The sequence below is a fragment of the Zonotrichia albicollis genome, chromosome 3 (genome assembly GCF_047830755.1).
Source record: "Zonotrichia albicollis isolate bZonAlb1 chromosome 3, bZonAlb1.hap1, whole genome shotgun sequence".
Lineage (NCBI taxonomy): Eukaryota > Metazoa > Chordata > Aves > Passeriformes > Passerellidae > Zonotrichia > Zonotrichia albicollis.
The window spans coordinates 62,112,347-62,138,290 of NC_133821.1; the positions used below are offsets into that span (position 1 = coordinate 62,112,347).

At 42.7% G+C, this 25,944-nt stretch overlaps 1 protein-coding gene across 1 annotated transcript; it reads left to right on the plus strand.

Annotated features, from left to right (window-relative positions):
* Window positions 1-25,944, plus strand: HECA (hdc homolog, cell cycle regulator). The gene is given in 5 exon segments (XM_074537641.1): window positions 1-372; window positions 374-450; window positions 14,763-15,803; window positions 18,885-19,039; window positions 21,647-25,944. Coding segments are annotated over 5 exon segments (1,593 nt in total). The 5' UTR covers window positions 1-217; the 3' UTR covers window positions 21,812-25,944.

Below are 25,944 nucleotides of genomic sequence, written 5' to 3' on the forward strand. Positions count from 1 at the left end.
GGGAGGAAGAGGGGCGGCGGCGAGCAGCAGCGGGCGGCCGAGAGGGACCCGCCTTTCACTCTCCCCGGCCCGGCCCCCCGGGCCCGCCGCCCACCGCGGGCGCGGCGCAGCGCAGCGCGGCCGCCGCCGCCCCGCCATGAGCCGGAGGTAGCGGCGGCGGCGCCTTCCGCAGCCGCCGCCGCCCGCCCGCCCCGCCGCGGCGGCGGCCGGGCCCGCGATGCCGAACCAGAAGGGCGGCAAGGGCAAGAAGAACAAACGCGCCAACAGCAGCGGCGACGAGCAGGAGAACGGGGCGGCGGCGGGCGGCGGAGCCGCGGCCGCGGCGGGCGGCGGTGCCGCGGGTGGCGGCGGAGCCGGAGCGGCGGCCGCGGGGCGGCGGCGGCGGGGCGGGCGGCGGAGCGGGCGGCGCGGCGGCCGCGGGCGGCTCGGCGCCCGGAGACGTCAAGAGCGGTGAGCGGCGGGCCGGGCCGCGGCCTCCCGCCGTGGCGCAGGCAGCGGCCGGGACCGGGGGGGTGGCGCGGGGGCGCGCCCGGAGAGCGGGGGTGTGTGGGGGGGTCAGCTGGGCCCTGCTGCCGCCGGCGGGATCTCCCCGAAACAGCCGGCGGGGCGGGGGCTTGCCGCAGCGGTGTCCCCGCCCGGTGACCCGGCGGAGGGCAGGCGCCGGCCCGCGGCGGTGCTGAGGGCGGCGGGAGCCCGCGGCGGGAGCCCGGGTGCAGTGGCTGCGGGCGGGCCGGGAGCGCGGGCCAGGGGCAGAGCGCATCCCCGGCGGGCGGGAAGCGCAGCGCTCGCCGGCAGCGGCCGCGGCGCGGCTGACTGGGAGCTCGGTTGAAAAATGCCCGCTTTATTCCGTCACGATTGAAAATGGAGTCCTGCTTTTCGGTCAGTTGTGTTTGCCGCTGTACAGCAGTTGGGTTTGTCGGGGCAACGTGCTCACTTGGCATCAACCATTTTATGCTGCCTTTGCTCGGTTGGTTGGATTTTGGTTCGCAGCGGGTTTGGTAAGGTGGTGCCTTGCATAAACTTGAGTTGCTATTCATGTTTCTTTCGCTGCAGAAGGATGTGTCAGGCTAAAACTAAAGGCAGGCAAAGATTTTATTACAGTTTTGCTAAGCCAAAAAACCCCACTTCTTTGTGCTGCTAGGTTTGCAAAAAACCCACCTTCTGCTGCTAGGTTTGCAAACTGCTGTGCAGAGTCCCTACTCCTCACTTTTTTCCTCTCCCAAGTTCGATTTCAGCTTTTTACTCTCCATGCTTTTCAAAAAGTGGAAGGGTAGCTACAACTGGTATTATGTTTTGTGACAGTAATTTTGCCTGTGGCTGTTAGAAAGGCACTTCCAAGTGTCTTAGTTTGATTTTCAAGATGTCTGATTCCCATGTATTATTTAATGGAAACTTTTCCTTGGAACTATTATCAATTAATTACAAATCACTTTAGCAAACAAGGTGTTTGCGAGACTGCTTTTGTGCGAGTATTACTCCAGAGAATCATGGAGAATGATTATAATTTCCTTTTTGGGTTTGTTTCAGGTTTTTTCTTCACTATTTTCTTTAGGTGAATGAACAAGAAAAAAAAAAAAAAAGAGGAGGTTAACAGGAGTTAGAATATTGCTAGAGTATTTTTATCATGATTTCAGTATGATAATGTAGTATGTCGAACCTCCACATTGCAGGTAGTGTCTTATGCCCTGGCTTTTCTCTGGATGGGGAGAAGCAATATTTTGAATTTTTGTTTTGCTCAAGCACAAGTGGCAGCAGTGGTGCATTTCTGGTGTGGCTGTATTGCCTGTGGATGATGAGGTGGTGTTCCATCTGCAGGTGCCACAGGAGGTGATGCCAGGGAATGCAGGTAGTAGCACAGCTCGCTAGCCAGGCTGGTTATCAGTCTTCTTCTGCTCTGAGGCTGTGTGTCCCACATGCTTGCCATAGCCCTCTCCTGTGCTGGCCAGCTTCCTCAGGAGCTGAGGCTGCCTTTCTCACATCTAACCTCAGGTGCTCCTTTATTCTCTCTCCTTGCTTCCGTATCACTTCAGTGGTCAGAAGTATCCCTTGACTCTTTCACCAAATCCCTCACTTCCCTTTTTTTTTTTGCACTCTCACCACAGAGGTGCAGTCTTGGCTTCAACATTTGCTGTACGCTGTCTGGTCAGCACACCTGATCATTGCCTTGACCGGATCATTGCATCTCATCATACCTTTATTTTCAGATAATCATAAAGGCTGGAGGGTAGATGTGGTTGTTAGCTTTATTTTACACTTGCTACTGCCCAATGCTGAGCTGTAAGTTTCCTAAATTGTATTCTCTCTGGTAAGTGCTTCAACAGTTTTGGTTCAGGTTGTGCTGCAGAATTGGGAATCTGGCTCACATGCAGGGAAAAGATTAGGCAATGATAGCAGATTCCTTCAAGTCTTCAAACCCAGTGAATCTGAAATGAAGCCCTGTGCTGTAGCTGCAGCCCTGGAGGCAGCTAGCCCATTTCTAGACTGCAGACATTTGTAGGAGGTTGTGCACTCGAGGGTTGCTTGGTCACTAAGCAGTTCATGGAGGATGTGGCCTGCTGCAGTGCATGGTGGGGTTAATGGAGTTCTGCTGTGCACAGTCAGGTCTTGGGAGACTGGGAGTGTGGGAGACTATCTGGGTGGTGGATTAAGTCTGCTGGGCTGCAGGGAAGCTCCTAGCTGTTCTGCTTTTGGGCTGTGCAGCTGCATGCTGTGACTCGTGCTGCCCAGGCTCACTGGTCCTGTGAGACCCTGGATCTTCTCTCTTCTCTCTTCTCTCTTCTCTCTTCTCTCTTCTCTCTTCTCTCTTCTCTCTTCTCTCTTCTCTCTTCTCTCTTCTCTCTTCTCTCTCTTCTCTCTTCTCTCTTCTCTCTTCTCTCTTCTCTCTTCTCTCTTCTCTCTTCTCTCTTCTCTCTTCTCTCTTCTCTCTTCTCTCTCTCTCTTCTCTCCTCTTCCTCTCCTCTCCTGTTTCCATTGTCACCATGTGCTGCTCTAGCGTGATTTGTGTGTGTCTGGTGTCACTGCTCTCCAGCTCCACCTGTGCCCTGGGAATGCAGTGCATGATCATAATGACATAACCTGCTTGCTTTCATTAATGTGGCAAGAAAGAAGTAAACAGAGATGAAAGCTGCAAATTTAGCAGTTGAAAATGTCTGTGCAGACCTTGGCTTTGTGTTGTGATGACAGTATGATGGTCTGATTACACAGTCACATCAGGACCCTGCTTTGCTCATGGGGGACAATGATTCAGATGTGTTAGGTTTTTTTAAGTCTTCACAGTTCATTGTGTTGTCCATGTATTGTTTATGCCCCTCATCCATGTGGCATAATGAAACAGAATTGTTAATTTCCTCTGGGCTTCTCTGTGCAGCCCTCACTAGCTGTGCCATGTGATTGGGAACTGCCGCTACAGCATCCCTTTATCGTGGAAAGTTCTTGTTCACTTCTACATTTTGATAAATTTTGCCTCAATCCTTGCACAGTTTTTTCCTTTAAACTATTAGCCAATTTTTGGCATGATGACTGAGAAATGTCAGCAGACTTTTCTCCTGGGCATTTGTTAATGTTTCTTTTGGTGGTTCAGTTTTTGTGTTCAGAGCTCAGACTGGTCTTGAAGGGTTCTAGACTCCCACAGGGAAGTCGAGAAAGCAGGGAGCACAACCACTGACCAGATGTGATGGCTTTTCTTACCTTGCACTCTCAGTTTCTTAGCAGGTATTGGGATGATGCCTACAAGGGGGATTCACATTCTCTAGCTATGTCCTCTGTTTTTATCTCTTCCATCAGACCATATGGTAGATTAATCTTTCTTGACCAAAGTGCATCAGTTTTTTGCACTAAGTGATGCACAGGACTCAGAGAGGGGGTTATAGAGTGTGGGTGGACTGATTTAACAGTATCACAGTGTGCAGGGAAAGTGAGATGTGATGTCACAGAAAGTCTCATTTCTTAGGTTACCTGTCTTCAGAGTGATTGAATGATGTTTCTAAAAAGGATTTTAATTTTCTGATTTTCTAGCTAGTTTTCTGGGTTACTTTGCATAAAATCTGGTCTGTGATCGTGTAAAATTATGCCAACAACTGCATGGAATTTTGCACTTACCCCATTGATGGCAGTGTTCCTCATGGCAGCAGTTGGTTACCTTCATCTGCAGACATAAATGAGTGTGACATTTTGTGGATACTTTGCCCCATCATCAGAAGAGGAAAATCCACAGGGTTCGCTTTTAGATCTGAGGCTCTGAGGAACAAATTCTTATTCTGTCTCTGCCTTGCTGAGGCTGGACACTTTGAGACTCTGCTCCAGCTGTTTTACCCCTTTATCCTCTAATTGTCTTGCTCTAGTCTTGACATAGAGTTGTTTCTGACCCTTATATTCCTTTTTCTATCAATTTTCTTTGCCTTGTTTCCATTCTTCATCTCATTGTCCAGTAGAGCCAAGTCCTCTTCTTAGGCTTGATGATCCCTGTCTTACCATCTTGCTGCTTCATCCCTTTGTCATTGTCACTCTGTTCTCTCCAGCACTGTTGCTGTGGGAAGACTAGAGAAAAGATAAAGCTGTGTCTCCTTAGCTGTGCTTTTTTCCTTTAACATATAATTCAGTAAAGCCAGCCAAATTAAGCTAAACATACCCCCACAGCATAACAGTCTCTAAGTCACTGTCCTACTGGCCACCTGTTTTGAGATCTTTTTTTTTCTCCCCCTGCCATAGGTGAGCCCTTAAGCTGCACAAGTGGCAGGACTGGTGAGTTGCTTGGTTGGCGGGTGGAGCTGCTGGCTGTCAGATTTGTGTGCTTTTGAACACTTGGCCTGTGTTTCACAAATTTGTAAGACTGATTTACTTTCAAATAAAAATGCTAATGTAGGAAAAGTGTATGGAGAGGGAAATCAGTAAGCACAACACTGACTAATGTGTTGAACACTGTGACTGGCCAACAATTATGATTTATTAAAAAAAAATTATATCCTGGATGTAGGATAGTTAAAGACGGACATAAAATTCATCAATGCAATGTTTAATTTAAAAATGTGTTTTCAGAGAATGAATTGTTGTGGTATTTAAGCCTGCATTAATATTTGCTGTCAAATGTTCTCTGCTGCATATAACATCCAGTTCCGGTTTGGCACTCTAGTGATGTTCAGTATTGGCACCTTCTGATTATTTAGCCTGAGGGAGTCCCATTGGTATCAGTGAGACCACCTGGAAAATTAAGTTTCTATTCTGTTGCAGTGACTACAGAATTTAATACCTATTAATTTACTAAAGGGAAATAATTTTGCCTTATAATACCATTGTGTTCCTCTAACTGCAGAAATCAATTGAATGCAAATTTCACTGTCTCTATCAATGCAAATCAGGTTCAAAAGGACTTTCATGTTAGTTTTAGGATTTGAAAACTATGCAATTACATGCTTTGGTAGCAAATGCAGTTCGTGTTTTACAAATCTTTGCAAATGGAATCATGTTCATGGTGTTACTGAGTAAAATAAATATTATCCTTTCATGCAAGCAAGTACACACCCATTTAAGTTTGGTTTTTTTAAGTTATTTGCTATCAAAATGGTTATCAGTGCCCTGACAGCATTCTGTGTTCATGTGATTAGGTATTGTTCAAGTGTAGTGCTTTCATGAGTAAGGTTTAGGCTTGATGTTTGCTCTGTTTCATACAAGGAAATACAGTTTTTGAACTCATAGCTTTGCTTTGTCTGTACTCATCCCATATCTTACTCACAGTGATCTAACATGTAGTGACAAAATGATTTCTAGCCCTTGGAGACATTTGTAAGTTTTCTTCAGTCTTGCTTACAGCCTTGCATATTGAGACATCCTTTGATATTAAAGTACTGTCATGGCTGGCAGAAGTCCATCCTTCTCTGCTTTTCTTCCTGCAGCATGTGTAAGGAAAAAAAAAAAAGGAAAACCTTGCATTCAGTTCAGAGTAAAATACTACAGCTAATCTTCAAGGTGTCTAAATTATAACAGGATTAATAGAGCATGGGCTTTCTTTAAACTCTTTTGATAGAAATTCAAATAATTTCAAAGAGGCCTCTTGAAACAGTAATCTAGTTACTGCAGTGGATAATTCCATTTTGAAAGCTTGTGGGATTTTGAGTGGAGCACTGGCATTTCCTGGTAGACTTCAGTGACATTTATCTTGAGAGCATTCCCTTCAACCTTTATGCCTTTTTGTCTGTCTCTGAGCATCTATCAGTCTTCCTTCCTGGGCTTGAGAGGGATATTGCTGTTGTTCCTGTCTCGCAGGATGCCTGCTGGGAGAGGAGGTGGCTTCTGCTGGAGCCTGGCTGGTGGGTGTGCCTGGCACTCCCCATCTCCCCTTGGGTGCTGCCAATGCCCACTGTGGGAGCAGTGTCCAGCTAAGGTCACTGTGTGCCACACAGATGCCAGGGATGGTGCATGGCAAGGCTGGGAGCCTACCTGCCATTGTGAGGGAGATGTCTGGGAACCAACAGCTTCACATCAGGAGCTGCTGTCTTGAAGACATGCTGGGTACTGCATCTCCTGTTTCCCACTGAGTTTCTACCAGCTTCTTTAGCATGGAAAATAAAATACAGTCTGTGGCACTGAAACTTGGGGAGAATGGAGCAATGACACAAATATCCCTAGATCTGAAAATATAAGAGGTGTTGGTACCCCTTGATTCAACCTGCTTTCCTTTCTCTCTTGCCTTCTCGTGCTGTTGGCCTGGGTGTGGTGGCTTGCTGGCTCTCGGTCTGAGCGAGTGCAGCCTGCAGTGTTGGCATCTGTGCTTGCCATTGGGGCATCTACTGCATGCCACAGTTATCTCTGTTTCCAGCATGAGTTGGAGTTTGCCACTGAAAACTTGCTAAGGCAGGTACAGTAGAATCTGCTTTAGTTATTATTAGAATGACCGTTTCTTGAAGCACTAAGGTTAGTTCTCTGTAGCAGTTCAAGTTATTAAAAGCTCTTGGAAGGCTAAAGTGAGAGAATTTAGTGGTTGCAGTGCTTTTCTGTGGGGACAATTCATGTGCAGATAGTCATGAATCTCTGCATTCACCATGATAGAAATCATCAGAAAAATCCACATGATGCTGAGGAGTCCTCCTAGCTGGGGCATGATTGCTTATGGCACAGAGAACCAGTTGTCTTCTGACCTGGTTAAACCAAATCAGAATTCACATGGGAGTATTGGGGATGCATGGTTGTCCTGGTACTGATACAGGTCGAGGCTTAGGTCTGTTCTCTGGGGATATTTCCACTTGGATTCAGGTGTTAAAGCACAAGCTAGGGCAAGATTTCTTCTGTACAGAGGGGGTCTATATAGCCCAAGCAAAAGCCAAAGCTTTTGTTTGTGATTGTTTTCTGTATCCAGACAATACATATTAAATGGAAGGAAACTGGCTAAGTTGGCTGATGATAATTGTACAGATGATGGTGATTTCTACAAGACCATATGAATTCTCATGTTGGGTTTCAGCAACGTAGGCAGTAGGTTCAGCTTGGAGCACAGATGGCTGTGTAAACAAGCTACAAAATTATTGTGCACATGTAAGTGCCTATCTTCCTTAGTTTGTACAGTTTCAATTTTGATTTTCTGCCTTACTTTGGTGAGGTGATGGTTGAGCTGGGAGTAGGTGGTTGAATGAGAGCTGCAGATAACTGTATCACATGCTGGCTGCTGATTTCATAAACAGGCATTAGCTCACACTGTGCTGTTAGTTAGGTGTTAATGTGGCAGGTATGAGTTAAGCCTTCATGATTTCCATGGTATTTTCCTGCTGCTGTGAAGTTGCTAGGTATGTTTTTCTTTAATTTTTTTTGTTTATTGTCAAGAGATTGCCTTGGAGGTTAGATGTGAAGTTAGCATAAGTGTAGTGCATGGAGATGCTTCTAGTAGTTGCTGAGCCCTCTGGGAGTCTCATCACCTAAATTCTCAGCTCAACCAGGGTTTAGCAGCTCCAAATTACTGAAAATCTTTTCTAGGCGAAGGTGATCACTTCATGTTACTACTCACTTCATAGAATTAGTGACATCTTGCACATGGGGTAAAGGGAAGGGGCTGCTTATGGCTTTGTTCTCCTTAAATCCCTTCTGAGTAGGTGTTGCCTGCAGCTGCGTGGTCCTTGGGGACTGAGCTCTGCATTGGCACCTTCTGACCACGTCAGTGTGTAGGTGCATAACAGATGTAAGCTGTCAGCCAGACTGACTGCAGACAGCTCCTCCTTGCAGGGGCACTGGCTCTGCCTGTTGCTTGCTGCAAATGGACTGCTGGCCTTAGCTTCTCTTTCCAAGAGCATGAGGAAGTCTTATGGCACAGAAAAAAGCCTGTGATAAGAGTGGCTTACCAGGTGCTGCTGTCCTGTTTTTTTCCCTTTCCTCCTGGAAGCTTTCGTCTTGATCATTCGGCAAAGATTGCTTAAGAAGTTTTGAAGAGATATCAGTCATCATCAGTGAGTGTTACCAGTGTAAGCCCCGAGCTGAGCTCTTTTGAAAGACTTCTCTTTCTGTTTGTCAGCTGTTATTTGTTGTTGCTGCTGCAGTGAAGATCCAAGCCTGCCTTTTGGATCAACTTTTGAAAAGTTTTTTCTTATTGCATTCTTCTGCTGCACTTAGGCTCTTAGGAAAGTGGCCAGTCATTTCTGTATTGCCATATAATTTGTACTATTTAACCAGTTATGAGTATGACAATACCATTTTGTCACATCTTGGTAATCTTTGGAATATTAGATTGTAATACAAAGTTCAACAAAGCAAATACATCAGACGCTTAATTCAAATTTTCTCTTTCTGTCTGTTTTGTTGTGGTGGTTTATTTTCTACAGCTGCATTACAGTATTACTGCAGTAATATTGTGTGACTTCAATTAAAATAAAGCTATGCTGATGGCAGAGGAAATTCAGAAGATTCGTGCAGATGGTTGGTAGGGAGTGGCCTTCCCCAGGAATGACTCAGCTCTGGTTCAGGCTGGCAGAGTGAACAATTCCTGGCTGTGTAAGGTTGTGAAGAGAGCAGTGTTCATGGGAAAGCAGGGTAGAGGTTAAAGTGCTTGGTTTGCAAGGTATGTGTCCCACAGGAGCCCTTCTGGCCTAGGTAATGTGCTGGCAACCAGTGTGTCCTTGGCATAGATGAAGAGATGCTAGAGTAACAGCAGACCAAGAGCAAGCCACTGTAAGTGTTTTGCAACCAATCTGGTGCCAAGACCTTTCTCTTTTCTTGGGGATAATTTCATTTTGCAGATCCCTAACAGCCTCCTGTTGCCTGACAGTTGTTTTAAGATGACAGGAGGGCTGTCTGGTCCAGCCGCCACCGCGCCTCCCTCTCCCTCTGTCCCCAGCCTCACATGTTTAACACCTCCCTGGAGTTTTACCAGAGATGGCAGATCTGTGCAGTGAGCTGAAGCCTGTGCCGATGAGTAGGGGAAATAATTATCTCTTTCTGTCCGCTGACTGAAAACTCTGGTGCGTAACACAATGGATAATGTGGGAGCGTAGCAGGGGAAGAGCGAATTTTGCTTTAGGCACCTGCATTGAGGGCTTGTAACAAATGAGAGTAGTCACGAAACTGAAGCCATGGAATCATTGCATTTGGCTTGCTGGGTGCATCTTTGGTTTTATGATGGGTGTGTAAACAGAAGTAAACAACATTCTCCTTAATATGCTTCACCAGAGGGGAGTTCCTTAGGCAGCTGTTGTTCTGCTGCTTTCATTTGGGTCATAAAATGGGAAGGATGGTCTTCATATACTGCCTTTCTTTTTTTTAAGAGGTAGAACCAGTTCGTGTGGGAGGATTTTTTGTTGTTTTTGAAAGAGGTATTTCTCATATGTTTTGTTTCTATTCCTATTCCTGGCTTTTATGGATGTTTATAAACCTGAACAGAAAAAATGAGAAAAAGCCAGAAAAACCAATCCAGGTTCCTTGCAGTCTTCTGTCATATTCTCATTTTTTGAAAGAAAAGCTAATTTTATGGTGACTCTGTCAAACATAAAACACAGCCTTGTTTAAACAGTGAGCTATCTTTGCACAAATGTACGTGTGTTTGGAACGTCGTATGTTATTTCTGTTTTAGAAGACATTTATGTACTGCTCCTTCCAACTATTTTCAAAATCACTGTTCCAAATCACTGCAGATGAATATGAGAAAACATTTATTTTTTTATGTGGAAACATAATGTATTGAAAGAAGCAGCACGCGCTTGTAGTTGCAACTTGACAGCCTACGTTGAAGCTGTTCTGCTCCACAAAACTGCACGCTGTCTTGTTTTGTTCTCTTAGGCTGTGAAACCCATCTTGAAACTGAGAGTTAAACAGAAATTCTTTTATCATTATTTTGGCATTCTTTTGAAAGGAGCTGCTGCGAGATTAGATGTTGCTCTGATACCGTGTAATCTTTCATTTTCTCTGAATTTCAGTTTCACCGCTTTGGAAACCAGAATCTTGTTGGGCTGTTAGCTACTTGCAAGCAAATATATGTAGGTGACAAACCAGCTTGGGGCTGTAGGTATGGATGGGCAGTTTGGCCATGTAATTTCTATTTACTTCCCATCATAATCTCTCTTGACAGTAATCATTAACACTGTCATCATAAAACATTAGGACAATGATTCTAGCTGTCGCCTTTTGAAGACTATCTTAAAATTTATTTCTAATTATGGAATGTACAAGGGCTTGACAACAAGAATTTTTCAAGTCTCATAATACTGAAAAAAAGTGTTCTGTCTCATGTATAAAATGGTGATTAAACAACCCAGATCACTTTCAAGGGTGTGAATTGGTGGGAAGAGCTCTTCACATTACCTAAAAGGAGGCTCCCATACTGCTCTGAATGCTGTCTCTTTTTGCTTCTAAGGCATATCTGTTGCCATGAAATGGGAAAATTGCATAAAAATTGCTGTTTTCTGTTTCTCATTTATTCTTTATGGAGGAACATGTGGCATGGTTATGTTTGGCAGGAGACATGGGTACAGAGAAGTCTGCAAGGGATATTTGGTCCTGCACAGTCTGTTTTGTACAGATAATTTGAAATGTGTGGCAAAACCAAATGTTGGCTTGAGGTTTTTTATGCTTTTCAGGTAGTGGAATTTTCTGCTTTCTTAAATACAGGAAAACTACAGAAAACAACAGAACTTTCTGCTGAGACAACTTAAATTAGCCATGCTGGGCTTCTCAGTTTCTGTTGTGGAAATCCTGCAGCAGTTTAATCAAGGCCTTCTCCAAACCAGCAGACTTGATGAAAGGCAATCTTCATCAGTGAAAGCAGGTGCTTTGACTAGCATGGCATAACCTGTGCTGTGGAGCATGGCAACAGGGCAGAGAGACCTGTTAGCTTTCTGGAGCGTTTCCTATGCAGCTACAGTGGCAGTAGTGAAATGTCAGATGTGTCCCCAGAGGAGGTGAGTAGACACCAGCTTCTCCTCTTAGCAATGACGTTTTCCAAAGCAATCTGAGTGCCACCATTTAACAGTTTATTGGGGTCTTTTGCATGATGGAAGGATTTTGTTAAGGCTGTTGCTGTCTTTCAGCTGCTCTAGGCCTGCTTTTGCTGTGGTGATTATGTGACAAGCCAATTCACACTGTGTAGATAGCAGATCGGATGAGGGAATGTGTGAAAACTTTGCAATCATCTAGTTAAATGTTGAAGAAGACATCGCTGTCCAGAACTCGAAGCTTTGCCTTTTCTTGCCCATAGTTCTGCTGTGTGGGAAGTTCCTCAGATAATCTGGTGCCTGTAAATTCTTAAGGAGAAACTGGAGAAGATCTTATTCCACTATTTCCAGTATTTCCATTGACTGACTAAGTAAAGGAGGAAAAAATCTGTTGAAAGTCACCTTTATTTTAGCCTCTAGACACCCAGGACATGATCATTATTAAGTAATTGCAGACATAGTCTGTGGTGATGGTTTTTGTATTTCAGTCACTTATTTTATTAATTTCATTTTTTGTCCACATAGTGAGGAAGAGTCTGTAAACTTCTCAGGGAACTAGAGATCATTCGTTTTTGCATACAAACTCAGAAACGTGTTCAAAGGGGGATCAAGGATACTTTCCTTTTTTAGTCAGGTAACTCTGCCAGTATGGATGAACAAGTGTAGTGTCTGTATTCAATTCTAGACCTGTCTGTGTAGTACTTTCTCTGCTGTCAGCTATAATTATACCTGCAACTGTTAGAACATTTACTCTCTGAAACACTGTGAGAGCATAAGTGGATTTTTGGCATGTTCTTTTTCTTTTGCTACCTTCTTGTAATGGTGGGAAGGAATATCAACCAAAACAGATGAGTAAAGGAAATGTATAAGTGAGAGTTGTTCATACTGGTGCCTCTGGTACCTTGCCTCACATGACTTCTGACAATTTGCCTTTCATGGCTTCAGTTTAACTGCCTGAGGTCAGTTGCATAAGGATGCTCTAGTTGTGAACTCTAGTTTGAAACCTTAAATATGATGAAGGAAAGACTGACAACGAAGAAAAGCTTTGCAGGGGTGCTTGCTGGGGTAGTGTGATTTGAATCAAAGTCTGGGGGAATGGATGGAAAAATTCACTGAACTGGTAAACTGACGGATTTTGTTTCAGAGCAGGTAAGTTATTGCTCACTTCTGCTCTTGGCCAACAATATTATGGTAAATAATAACAACATTATACTTAATAACACTCAGTAAAAGAGTGGAGAAAAATTAGTCACTGGTAGCCAATAAAATTGTTGCTTCTCAAAGACCTCTCCAAACTTGCAGGTTCTTAGCGGGCTTTTCAGAGACGTGAGACAACCAATAACAAAATATTTGTCACATTATAGAAGGAACTTCCAAAGAGTATCTAGGGAAAGCCTCTCTTGTCTCTCTTCTCTACAATTTAGTAACTTGTTTTTAATGACTGAAAAGTCCATGTTTTGAAATGAATTTTTCTTTTCCTTTTTCTTCTTTGAAGGAAAGCTTTTGGGAATTTGTTTTGCTTGCAATTTATAGGCCATTCTCTGAAGGAAAGGTATTGCAGGAGAGCTCTTCGTGCAAGTATGCTACTTTTAGCATTAGAAACAGAGATAGAAATTAAGTGAAGGATGTGGCATCTTCCAGGGAATGGCTCAGGAAAGTTTTTCTATGCAATTTGTACCTCTTCCTTTCATGTAAGTAAGTTTTAAGAACTTCAGTAATCTTGACTTTACTGAAGGTAGCTTTGACAATTTTGTTTGTTTATAGCCTTGTCCAAAAACTTGCTGGGAAAGGGACCACTGGCACAGCCAAGATCTGTTGTTGCAGAGTATCTGATTTGTGTATTACTGCTGTAGGACAGGTGATGATGGGTAGCGTGTCTCATACTGAGAGTTGGAGTCAAAGTACATCTAGGAGCATAAAACCTCTCATTGTTCTGCAAAGTATGTAGTGTTATTTGTGCAAGCAGTGATAAAAATGGGATTAAAAACAATGCAACAGAATGGTGGTTTTGTAACCTGCTCATCAGATAGAAATTTAAAGTCCTAAGGTGAAAAAATTTCAGTCATGGCAGTCTCTCTCCTCAAGACTCTGTCATAAGTCCTGGGGCTCTGGCTGAGACTTGAGTGGAACTTCAGGAAGCTGATTGCTGTGTTTTAGATAGGGTGAGGCAGCACTTGACCACGGAAGACCTGGAAGAAACCTGCTAATAGTTGAAAGCAGGAATACAGAGGTTAAAAGGCAGCCTGACTGCCCTGTTGGAACAGTACTTTCTGAAGAAGCCAAAGAATAAGAAAGACAGAAATACAGAGAAGAAGTATTTGTCATGCTTGAGTAAGCATCTGTGGCGGGGGTCAACCTGCTACAGCATCTAAAAAGTTCTTACAAGAATTCTAGTAGAAAATTTCCAATCCCTTTTGAGCCTCCCAGCTACAACAGAGCAGCCAGCAATGGGAATCATATGTAGTGTGTGGTGCTTTAGTGAGGAACTGGGAAACATTGTTGGTTCATTAATGCAGAAAATTCTTTTTTAGAACATTTTTTTTGTGTAGAAGCTGATATTGTTGCTGTGAAATAATTGAAGTAAATTGCTCTTTGCTCAAGGATATAGCAAAGCTGCTACTTTGCTGATAAAATATCATGTTGTGTTTGGATTTTTTCACCTGTCTGTGCTGCAGAACTGTTTGGTTTGTGAAATTTAGCTATCCAGAAGGTCAGTGGTGGTGATGTAGTCTGTATTTGCCTAAGCCATGTAATGAAGGCCCTCCTTTCTGTACGAGTAACGTAAGCTCTTTGTCGTGCTTTGCTAAGTTCTCTGCTCACTCCTTCTCTCCCTAGCTGTTGTCTCTTGCTCAGTCCCCAGAAAAGAAATTTCTTTTCCGTCAGAAAAGATCAGTTCCTGCCACTCCATGATTGCAAAGCTGGGTGTACTTGCTTATTTACTTGTATTGCTTACTTGCTTTTCAAACAGGCATCTCTGTGTGTTCTCCCCATGTTGCCTCTCAGGCTTCAAAGCAGCTCTCCAGAAACATTCACAATGCTTTCTCCTTGCTTCTTAATGCCTTGCAATGGTATCCACAAATACTTGAGGAGAGCTAATGCTTCTGAGGTGCTTTGGTTTTGAATATTGCACAGGCTGTAGTGTCATCTTGTTTCTTTATTTGTGCATTTCCTTATCTCCTTTCACATGCTTACCTCTTTTTGGTAAATACTGCTTTTTTTGCACTGACCCAGAGCTTGTGCTTGTGGGTCTTTAGTAATACAGGTTGTTAGTAAGAGCTTGTGTGTGTTTGTCACAGTGTTTGAAGAAAGTACTGCAATAAATGGGCCATTAAGTTCTTGATGTATCTGTTTTGCCTTCCACAGAAGCCCCTTGTGCTACTCCACTGATCTGTAGCTTTGGGAGGCCCGTGGACCTGGAGAAGGATGACTACCAGAAGGTTATATGCAACAACGAGCACTGTCCCTACAGCACTTGGATGCACCTTCAGTGCTTCTACGAGTGGGAAAGCAGCATCCTCGTCCAGTTCAACTGCATTGGCAGAGCCAGGAGCTGGAACGAAAAGCAGTGTCGCCAAAATATGTGGACCAAGAAGGGATACGACCTGGCTTTTCGGTTTTGCTCCTGCCGCTGTGGGCAGGGTCACTTGAAGAAGGACACGGACTGGTACCAGGTGAAGCGAATGCAGGATGACAAGAAGAAGAAATCCGTGTTGGAGAAGAGTACGGGAAGGTCCGTGACGGAGTCAGCAGAGGAGGCCAAAAAGGGCAGGCCGGCCAACAAGCCACAGAAGGGCTTGAGTAACGACCTCCAGCGAAGGCACTCCATGGACAGGCAGAACTCCCAGGAGAAGGGAGTCATGGGGGGCAGCTACGCCGTTCGCTCGCCTTGTGTCTCCCCTGGCCAGTCCCCTCCCACCGGATACTCCATCCTCGCGCCTACGCACTTCAGCGGCCCTCGTTCCTCGCGGTACCTGGGGGAGTTCCTGAAGAATGCCATTCACCTGGAGCCCCACAAGAAGAGCATGGCTGGGGGGGGCATGTACAGGAATGCACATTTTGATTACGGGGCGGCTGGCTTGCAAGCACATAGATCGGGACACTTCGATACCCCAGTGCAGTTCCTGAGAAGGCTCGATCTGTCTGAGCTGCTCACTCACATCCCCAGGCACAAATTGAATACTTTCCATGTGCGGATGGAAGACGACGCCCAGGTGGGCCAAGGGGAGGACCTGCGGAAGTTCATCCTTGCTGCTCTCAGTGCCAGCCACAGGAACGTTGTAAACTGTGCTCTGTGCCACAGGGCGCTGCCAGTGTTTGAACAGTTTCCACTGGTGGACGGGACCCTGTTCCTTAGCCCATCGCGACACGATGAGATTGAATATGATGTTCCCTGTCACCTTCAAGGTACAGGTTGTCTGTCAGTCATGCTAGGTTTCATTAAATGATGGAACTGCCTTCTGTGCCCTGTCCCTGCCATTACAGATTGTCATCCCGGTTCCGCATTTTTAAGCAGTTCTGTAAAGCTTGAAGTAATGTCCAAAATACTCATGTGGATCAAATTGAAACACTTAGAGGGAATTAAAAAAGATGCTGTATAGAAAGATCCATGCCTTGTGTTTGGGCTTACAACTAAACAAGTTCTGATCCGATTTCTAGGTAGACCATGGGAAGGTTTTCCAGCCAATGTGTTCTGGAGCTTATGCATGCTCGTTGATCTCTTGGGATCATTACTCCAAGATGCACACCACCTTTTCAATTTAAGCATGCTGTGCTGCAGCCTGGCTGAAAGTTGTATTTGTACCACTGATGGGGTACAAAGCAGATGAGGTACCTCTCATCTGCTTTCAGACTACAGAGTATCAGTTTTGTTTTATAGCAAAGTGTTATTTCTTAAATACAGAAAAGTCTGGCCTGTGTTAACGCAGGCGTGGAGAAGTTGGATGTAGTCAGAGTAAGCTTTTAATATGGTGTGTTAAAGCAGCAGTGTAGCAGTGAAGGTTTTATACTTATTTCCAAACTTGCACATGCCATTGATTATGTCCTAGCTCTCAGATGAGTTGAGACCATAGCACCTGTTTCTTTTTTCCCTCTTAGAGAAACAAATTAATGTAGCCAGCATCAGCTTCAGCTCTTCCTGAAAGCTGTGGCCTGAACTTAAGTGATCAGGGTGGTACATGGCTGGATGTGCCTGTCCTGCAGCCTGCTAGCAGGCAGTGTGGCTAAAATAAGTCAGAGAAGGTATTCCTCGTCTGGTGATCAAAAGCACAGAGTTATGTGTTGAAATGTGCATTGGTAAGGGATTAACCAGAGGTATTTTAACATCAAAGTTTCTCACCTTTCAATAAAATACATTGTATCCCATGCATGGCCATAATATGTGGTATGTAACATACCTTTGCTCAGTAAACTTTGTATTTTATTTTTTTCTTTCCTTAAATCACTATGCACTAAGTCACTAAACTGTATTCACGCTAACATTATTGTTTCTGTCTTGCCTAATGTACTATAAGGAGAAAAAGCAATAGGCAAATATACAAGCTAGAAAAGTTCTAGGATAAACAGAATATACCTGTGTGAGATAACTGTGCTTATTTGCTGTGATGGGGAATCACAAAATGTGCTTGTGATTTTATCGGTACAAAAAGCTGGTTTAGTAAAATAGCGAAACTCACTGTTTGTTAACATTTGCCTCTAAGAATGAAACTGTGAAATTATTTTTTTTAACCTTAATTATTTCTTAACTGTTGGACGATATATCTGAAAAACTTGTTCAGACAAGTTGCTGTGAATAATTCATTGTTAAAATTTTTGCTTCCTTGTCCTGGGTAAGATGGTTTCTTACCAGAAGTATTCTCTGAAATGAAATTAAGCTGTGAGGTGCTATTCCAGGCTGTTATTTTCTTTTCAGTATAGAAAATAATTTATGTTACTTCAGGCATGTTTAAGATACCAGGTGCCATATTTCCAATACAAAAAGTATCCTGAAAATTAAATGGTGGGGGAATGTAGTATTTTAAAGTGCAGCAATGGTGCAGAACTTCAGATGGGCAAAGATATTTATCTTCCTGCCCAACTGCTGTGCATGGAGTTGTTTGAACATCACCAATCTTGAGTGTTCACTTCAGGAACAGAGTTATTATGTTATATGTATATTATATACATTTTAGTTTCATCCCATCATGTTTTCTAGAGCTGAACATGACAGTGTAGAATAACTCAATTTTTTTATCAGCTCACACTAGTAAGTCTATTTTGTATGTATATTTTAAGAAGAGTCTGTTTTTTCATGTTTTTCTAAAATATTTGACTTAAAAACCAAAACAAGTAAAACCACAGACTATTAATTTTGTAAGTGTCTGGTACAGACTAATCATAAATTATTAATATCTTGGTCCCATTTTTGTAGAGGAATTACAAGATGTGTGTCTGTTGAATTACAGTTGGTGAAGTGTTCAGTGCTTTGATGCTAAAGAGCACAAATTGCCATCCAAGGTGAACACATGTTGAACACAGTCCTGTTTTGTGGCTGATCTGTAATGTCAGTACTGCTGAGCTCTGTTTTACATTGCAGTGCAAAATCTGATGTGTTACAGGATTAGTACTTGGTGTTAGGCCTCTTCTAATTGCCAACTATTAAATTGCAAATCAATTTAGTCACTAAAAGTCAGGCATAATCTAGGTGCTAGATCTTTATAATTCATGTAGGAATTTTTTTTTTTTTGTGAAAGTCGGTCTCAGATTTTGCATTGGTTAGTTCAGTCACAAGTGTGTAGTGAAAATATTTGATTTCCAAGTCTGAGCCACTTGCTTTTTATGGACATAAATCTAACTCAGGTTTTGAAAGTCATCGTGCATACAGAGCCTAAGGTGATGATAGAGCTCATTATATTCTTAGTTGTGAATGGCATTTTGAAGTCTTTGTATGTGAAATATATAATGTAAATATACTTGTTGTTAATGAACAGTCAGAAGAAAGTACATGAAAAGTTTACTCTTCTGACTGTTGCTTTTTTTCCATGGGGACTATTAGGTTGTTGGTTCCCTCTTTGCTGGAAGATACCAGCAAGTTGTTAAATGAATCTGTACCAAGTTTACTAATAAGCTTCAGCACTTCTCCGCTTCTTATTCAGGTGGGAATGAAGCTAGGGCAGTATTCTGGTTTTGGAAACACAGCAGCTGATCTTACAGGTTAACCTGGCATCTCTTCTTGGAGGTTTAGCAATTCCTTTTATAAAATATTCTGCTAAGATCTACCAGCAGATGATGTAAGGGAGAGTGGGCAGGGTGATGACTAATTCCTGAGTTCTGTATAGCTTCAGTCAAGCCTGTGTATTTCATGTAGAGAAGTACATTTTACTTTGTCATTCACCCTTTATAACGAAAAAAAGTGATTTGTATCACTAAAGATCAGATACCATATTGCAGAAAATGTCTGTTTTAATCTTCTCTTTTTGGCTCCTTAAGATGTGTCTTTTCTATCCACAGGAAGGCTTATGCACCTCTATGCTGTTTGTGTAGACTGCTTAGAAGGGGTTCACAAAATTATCTGCATAAAGTGCAAGTCCCGATGGGATGGAAGCTGGCATCAGCTGGGAACTATGTACACCTATGATATTCTGGCAGCATCTCCCTGTTGTCAGGTCAGTACCATACATAAGTAACACTCATAAGGTGAAATTCCAACTGATTAGATAAAGTCAAGGTTGTGTGTCTTTTCTCCCTTTCCTCCTCCCATCCTTCTTTTCCAGCCTGTGCCTGTGAGTGCAATACAAGAGGGCTGATTGGTCTGTGTCCCTTTGTTTTCAGAGATAAGGGCTCACTGGTTAATACACTTAATGTTTTTAAATAAAGCCTTCTGTAAATGCATTGGGAATTAAATCTGATGCTTTGTCACTAGCATCACGAGTGCCAGGTATAGTTCCATCTTTTGAGCAGACGTTTCATGTTTCCAGGATTTTTTAGTTCATAAATTGTGTTTTATCTTAACTGCAGCAAAAAAGTGCCAAGGGAACAGAAAGGTCCAAAGTGTCTTTGTGCTTGGAGATTACTCATCTCTCCTTAATCTTTGTTGTGGCCGACCCTGGTGATGGCACTCACACACCTGAAGCAACTTGGAGTTCATTAAACACTCACCTCATCTGTGCCTTGAGAGAGGAAGATCCAAGGCTTGGGGCTACTCCAGAGTGTGTCTGAGACAGCAGGATTGTTTGCATTGCAGAGAATTAATTGTCCATGTGATAGACAGAGCACTTCTGCTGTGCAGGTAGGGGTAGGCAGCTGCGGAAAAAACATCTGTCTGGGAATGACTCAGTGCTCTGCTGCAGATGCTCAGTCAGACACCCAGATGGTGGTAGTAGGTCAGGACAGAAGCCTTGCACAGATACACCCATTCAGACTGGGAGCACTTCATGGTAATGTGCATACTTCAAAGCCATCTGAAATACTGATTTGTCGATATGCAAAATGACAGTTTATTTTAAATTTAATGTATTTAACAAAATGTGTTGCTCAAAAGACAAGTGGCATTGCTGCTGCTGGTTAAGGTGACATTGGTAGCAGTTATAAATACAGACTGACACATTGCCTCCAAATTTAGTGTCTCTTGAGGCTGTAACTTTTTTTTAAAAATAGGAACTTTTAAAGGTAAGGAAAGCACTGATATGAACTTGCTACCTTTGTAAAAGTCAGCAGCTTCAAATCTGAATTGTTTCTGTTGAAAGGAAAGATTTAAGAGCTCATTATACAAGAGCCTTAATTACATGATTAATGGACAGTGTGACAGTACATGGTCTAAGAACTCGCTATAAAAGCATTAGCTGCAGTGACTGTGATTGCCAGATAATAAGCATTATTGTTTCACCATGATTGTTACAGATGATTCTGTGCATACAGAAGAATGACATTTAAATATGGTATATAATAGAATTCCAAATTGGCTTTCTGGATTTATTATGAATAATTTTGTGCCTTACTTCAAAATATTTAATTCTGATCACAAATTTGCATGTAGAATAACAAACTGCAACCATTGTCACATTACTCTTAGCTGATGTGCTGGACCTGTAGTGAAGGAGAAAACCCTTTGGTTAAGAGTTCCATAAAAATTCATAACCTAGTAGATTGTATTTCTTAAAATTTCTGCTTTTCAAGCAGAGCAGTGAAGCTGTTGATTTGTTTCTTTTTGAGTCTGGTCTCAACAGGGATAGTACTTTAATAATTTCCTCCTCTCCTCGTCCAGGAAAATCCCTCAAATTGAGGTGGCCTAGACAATACTTTTTGTTCTTTTCAGTGGAGAGCTGAAGCTTTCATTAGTGTACTGGGCTGTGAGGTTAAACTATGGTGCAGCTCAGAGCCTTGCTGCTCATTTGCCATTTTTACTCTTTAACTTCTTTACAGTCTCAAATCCTTCTGCTTCTCTTGATTATTCCAAAAGGCTTGCTGAGCTTTCATGCTGCCTGTTGCTTTCTTTGTATCAGATGGGCTGTGTTTCTCAGCTAGATTTCTTCTGAAGTCTCACTTCTTTGCAACAGCTGAATATTAATAGCTCTGTCCATCCTCACCTATGACCTTGAATTATTTCTCATATCCACCCAGTTAATGTTGCTTCTTTCTCAGTTGGATTTTGCAGAATAGTTTGTGTGTTGAAGTGATGTTTAGTTTGTATAACCTGATATGTACTATAAATGTTTAAATAGACACTTAAAGTGACACAATACCATGTTATGCTGATAAAGTAGATCAAGTTATACATTTGTTAAGCCAAAAGATTAAAATGCTGATGTATTTCATAGACAGATGATGTTCAAATGTTAACCTAAATAGTTGAATTACTGTGGCACAAATATGAAATTTCTCTCTTAGCTTTGATGCTTCATTAATGATTTATTGAGACACCACGTCTTGTGCTAGGAAATGAGGAATTAATTCAGAGTTTTAGCAGCACAAAATAAACCTTGATATTCTCTACCTTCCATCAGTCAGAGTGGGAGGTGACCCACTCCCCAGAATTTGGGGGTGGTCTTTAATGCGAAAGGCATGGGGTGTGTCTGTGTGTGTGTGTGGGTTCCCAGTCCAGGTGAGGAATGTCCCTACCAGCACATCCCACTGCTGCCACTTTCCTGACTGACCCCTTCTCCTGCTGGGGGGACAGGGGGCTCCCTCTGGCACCTTGTTTTCCAGAGGTGAGAAGCTGAAGGGAGTGTGGTTATTTCAATACTTTTTTTTGTTTGTTTCTTTATTTGTTGCAGGCTCGGCTGAACTGTAAGCACTGTGGGAAGCCAGTAATAGATGTGCGGATTGGCATGCAGTATTTCTCTGAATACAGCAACGTCCAGCAATGTCCTCACTGTGGAAATCTAGACTACCACTTTGTGAAGCCATTTTCTTCATTTAAAGTTTTGGAGGCTTATTGACGAAAGCTTTGCTTTAGTAATAGCTATTTTATGGGTATTTCAACTTTATTACATATCTTTTTATAGGATTCATTCTGTGATGAAATCTAATTTCTAACTGAAAGAGCAGCTTCTTTGTCAGTGTACATATTAATATGTATATATACATGTTGTTAAAACCAGAATCCTCCTGACAAGATCTCTGTGAAGGTTGGAGGCAAGCCAATTTAATGGCCTTTCAATATATCCCATGTGTGGGGTAAAGTTCAGCTAAAAATGAGTTGGGTTTATTTTTTGTACAGTTGTAATACAGTTTATAGGAAGGGTGTGGGGAGACAGACAGAGAAATATGTCCAGTTGGAAAATGGGTAATTGCATAGGGTTGTTCCTCCAGCTTGGTGGAAATGGGAAATCCTTGGAAAGAAATGTTTCTGTTCCTGTTTAATTGATTCAGCCTTCTGCGTTGGTTCCCAGGGGTGCAGGAGCTGGCCCTCTGCTGCCAGTCCCCTCAGCAGGCTTTCTTTCAGGTTTCCCATGGCCAGGGTAAACTGAGGTATCATGACAAGTGAATGTAAATGTGTGCCAGCAAATGCAATCTTGAATTAATTCTTTTGGCATTGTGTCTTCCTGCTATGTGTGTTTGATGTGCCCTCACTGAGTTATAGTGTAGGCAATAGTGCTGCTTCCAACAGGGCTGTCATGTGCCCAGCTGGGTCATCTGCTCATACCAAAACAAGCTGGAGATCTTAAAATGCTTTATTTAAAGGTGTTTCTTCACAGACATTTTAGGGAAGGAACTGGCTGAGCTGAGTGGGGATGTGGTTGTATGTGCCTGCTGGGACTGAGGCTTTGCTGTCTGCTGCAGGCTTGTGTGGCTGGTGTGGAAGGAGAGCCGTGAGTTGGGCTCTGGGCCCTCAGACCTGCATGGGCTGAGAGGTACTGAGTGCAAAACATGTCATCACTTTTTAAAACAATTAATTGCTGCACCTTTGTCTTTCAAAATTGTGTTCAGTCCAGGATCTAAAAACAAGGAGATGTTTTAAGAAAGCAAACTTAGCATATTTACTTTCTACATGCCTCTGTGCAGTACATAATAGACTGCATTAAGCAGTGAATTTGTATCAGAGAGCTTGGCCCTGTAGACTCTGCAGTTGTTGTTTCTTGACTCCCATTTCTCCCTTCCTTAAATAAATTTTTCAAAATAGGTCATTAATCTTTTGCTTGGTTTCTCAAATCAGTTGAGATTTAAGGGACATTTGGTTTTTTTGCTTTCCTTGATAGTGTATTTATGAAGTGTTTGTCCACTGGAGAAGTGTGGGGTTTGTTTCTATTTACATGGTGGGATTATTTTTTGTTTCTTCTGAAATCTTTAGTTTTTCCAAATTAGAATCTTTTTAGAGTGTATCTGTTGAAATCACAGTCTTGAAAATGGCCCTGATAGTCTGCCACCCTGGGAAAGAAAACAAAAAAGTCCGAAGCCAAAATAGTGTTTTTCCCTGTGTTGGACTGAGAGTCACACTTTCTGCTGAATTAAGAAATTATCATGCACATAAAAGTCAAGCTGAATATCCATGTTTCTTTGTGTGTAAAAATGCCAAGTTCAGAGTTTTATTTCCTGGCTGTCTCCACTGCAGAATTAGCTCCTTTTAGCATTAGCTACCCTTCAGGTAGTACCCAAGCTGCACAGTGTTGGAATGGTTGGAGTGGCAATGTCCTTGGGGTCCCCCAGCTCATGTGGTGCAGCTGTGTTAGCAGGCTCTGGTAGCTTCACTACTGGTGCTCCTTCTGTACAAGTTCCTGGGCTTGATTTTGGGTCTGGGCACATTCTTGGAGTTTTGTGCCATTGTCCTCTTTGCATCAGTTCTGGGAAAACCTGTTTCTTCTTCTGGGAGAATTGTGGGAAAGGCTTTGAGAGCCTTCTAACACTGTCCTTTCATGGTTACCACAAAGTTACACCCAGCCCAGCTGCAGTGGGACCAGCACTGCACCCATTGTCCATAGGAGCAAGGCCTGGCCTTGGGCATTCCTGGGCAGGAAGGTTTCTAGAGATAAAACCTAATTAGCTGTGCAGTGTAGACTTCCCTTGTGAAGAACAATGGAATTATAATTTGGATTAACTCCTCCAGAAGGATGAGCCCTTCAGCTTTGATGGTGTGTTGAGCAATTTGCTGGAGCTGGGGTGGCTGACAAGATTATAGTTGTGTTTCCTGGCAGGACCATGAGAACCAGACCAGACAGAAAGCAGTGGCCTGAAATCACAGCAAGGACAAAGCTCCTGTAATGAAGCAATTAAAGAGAGCAATTAAAGCATACATCTCTTACTGTAGGTTCAGTCTTCGGTGCCAGTCACACATCATGAGTCTGGGGTGTCAGTTCCCACATAGGATACATGGCATTGTGTGCTGTTTTTTGTGCAGTGTTGGGAGGGTGTCACTGTGCAATGCACATGGTAGGGGAGAAGTGGGATCTGGAGTTGTCCTAGATACTTGTTCACTTGCTTCCCTTAGAGTAGCTTAATTTGTAATTCTGCCCTTTAAGTTCTTGGATGCCTCTCTAGACCTGTATGTATGATAATCAAAAATGAGTAGACATGGAATAAAGGAAATATGATCAGCTTTAAAAATAAGTATTTGAGAGATTGTGTTATATATCCAAGTCAAAACCAGGAATGGAGCAGACTGAGAAAATGGGAAGGGAAAAGCACATTTAAAGTCTTAACACTGACAAGGAATTACATACAAATCTATCTAAGAAAGCAGTTTAGTTCTTTGCCAGCTTTTCCTTTTAATTCTGATGTTTAGTCTTACCTACTGCTTGAGGAATGCCTATTTTCTTGTAAAACACATCTCTCAACTGGAGGCTAGCAGCATACATAGCACTGTAAAAATGATCCTCAGTGGAAACCAGCTGAGCTACAGAAAGGTTCTTCTGCACTTTCACTCCAAAGTAAATTATCCCTAATTTGTAAAGGCTTTCCCTGCTTCTTGTTGGTACTGAAAGCTGCTCATGGGTCGCTGGAAAATGCACGATTTTCTCTAACCTGCAGATTCCAGTCAAGCAGTCAGCCCTCACCTTTGGCCAGGAGAGTTTCCTGGGCTTTGCCAAAGTAGAAGTGCAAATGCAACTTCTTTGGGACCTACTGGCTACTTTGGAGCTTAAACTAGACCACAGTTGCTCTGCTCCCTGTCTTGACAAGCACTGGAAGTAGTCATGAGCTTACAAATGCATCATAAGGGAAATTGCCTCCCAAGCTAGGGAGCTGCTTGCTTTGTTTAGTTTATTCTTGGCTAGTTTATTCTTCATTACCTTTCCTTTCTCTGGTGCTGTGTGTTCTTTTTAAGCTGGCCCATGGTCAGATTAAATTTGCCTGCAATATGTTTTGTAAATGAGAATGCAGTCCTCTGGATTTGGAGGTTCATTCTACTCTTCAGTGCACGATACTCCTTGTGATAGTAATAGGAGTTGCATGTGCAAATGCTTTTCTTTCCAGTAGTTAACTCTCCTTTCCATAGGAGAGACTTGCATTTAAGTAGGCTTCATATTTTGGATGTGTAAAACTGAATTCATCCATCTATCAGTAACATGTCTACAAATAAATTTTGATAACCATAACTAACGAAATTGACATCTTTTACACACTGATGTGTAATTTGACACCTACCAACATGAACAGCCTGAAATTGTTGTTCTGTCTAATGCTGCAGAGTCATAAAAACTACAGTGTTCTATAGCCAGACCATAGACTATCCTATAGTCTATTTACATTAACATCTCCAGTAATGAGCAGTGTATTCATAATGAGTTTAATTGGAAAAATAAGGAATATTCCTACAAGGGAGGCATCTACCCCAATATTTTTCTTTTTTCCTTTTTTTCCCCCTCCCATGTGTTCCTCATTTTGCTGTACCAAGTAACCAAGGACAAACACGTTGTAAGGCCACTGATGAGAAAACCCCTCAAAAATATACTTGTCCATAAAGGTTTCTTGTTGAGACATTCTCGGATTGCACTTTTGCAGATTGAAGAATATGTACATAGCAAATGAATGTTGATGAAATTAAAATAATTGGTTATGATATCATTTATGTGTGTTGTTAGAGAATATTTTGTTGTGAGTTCTCTGTATTAAAAAGTAATAAATACCAGACAGCTAA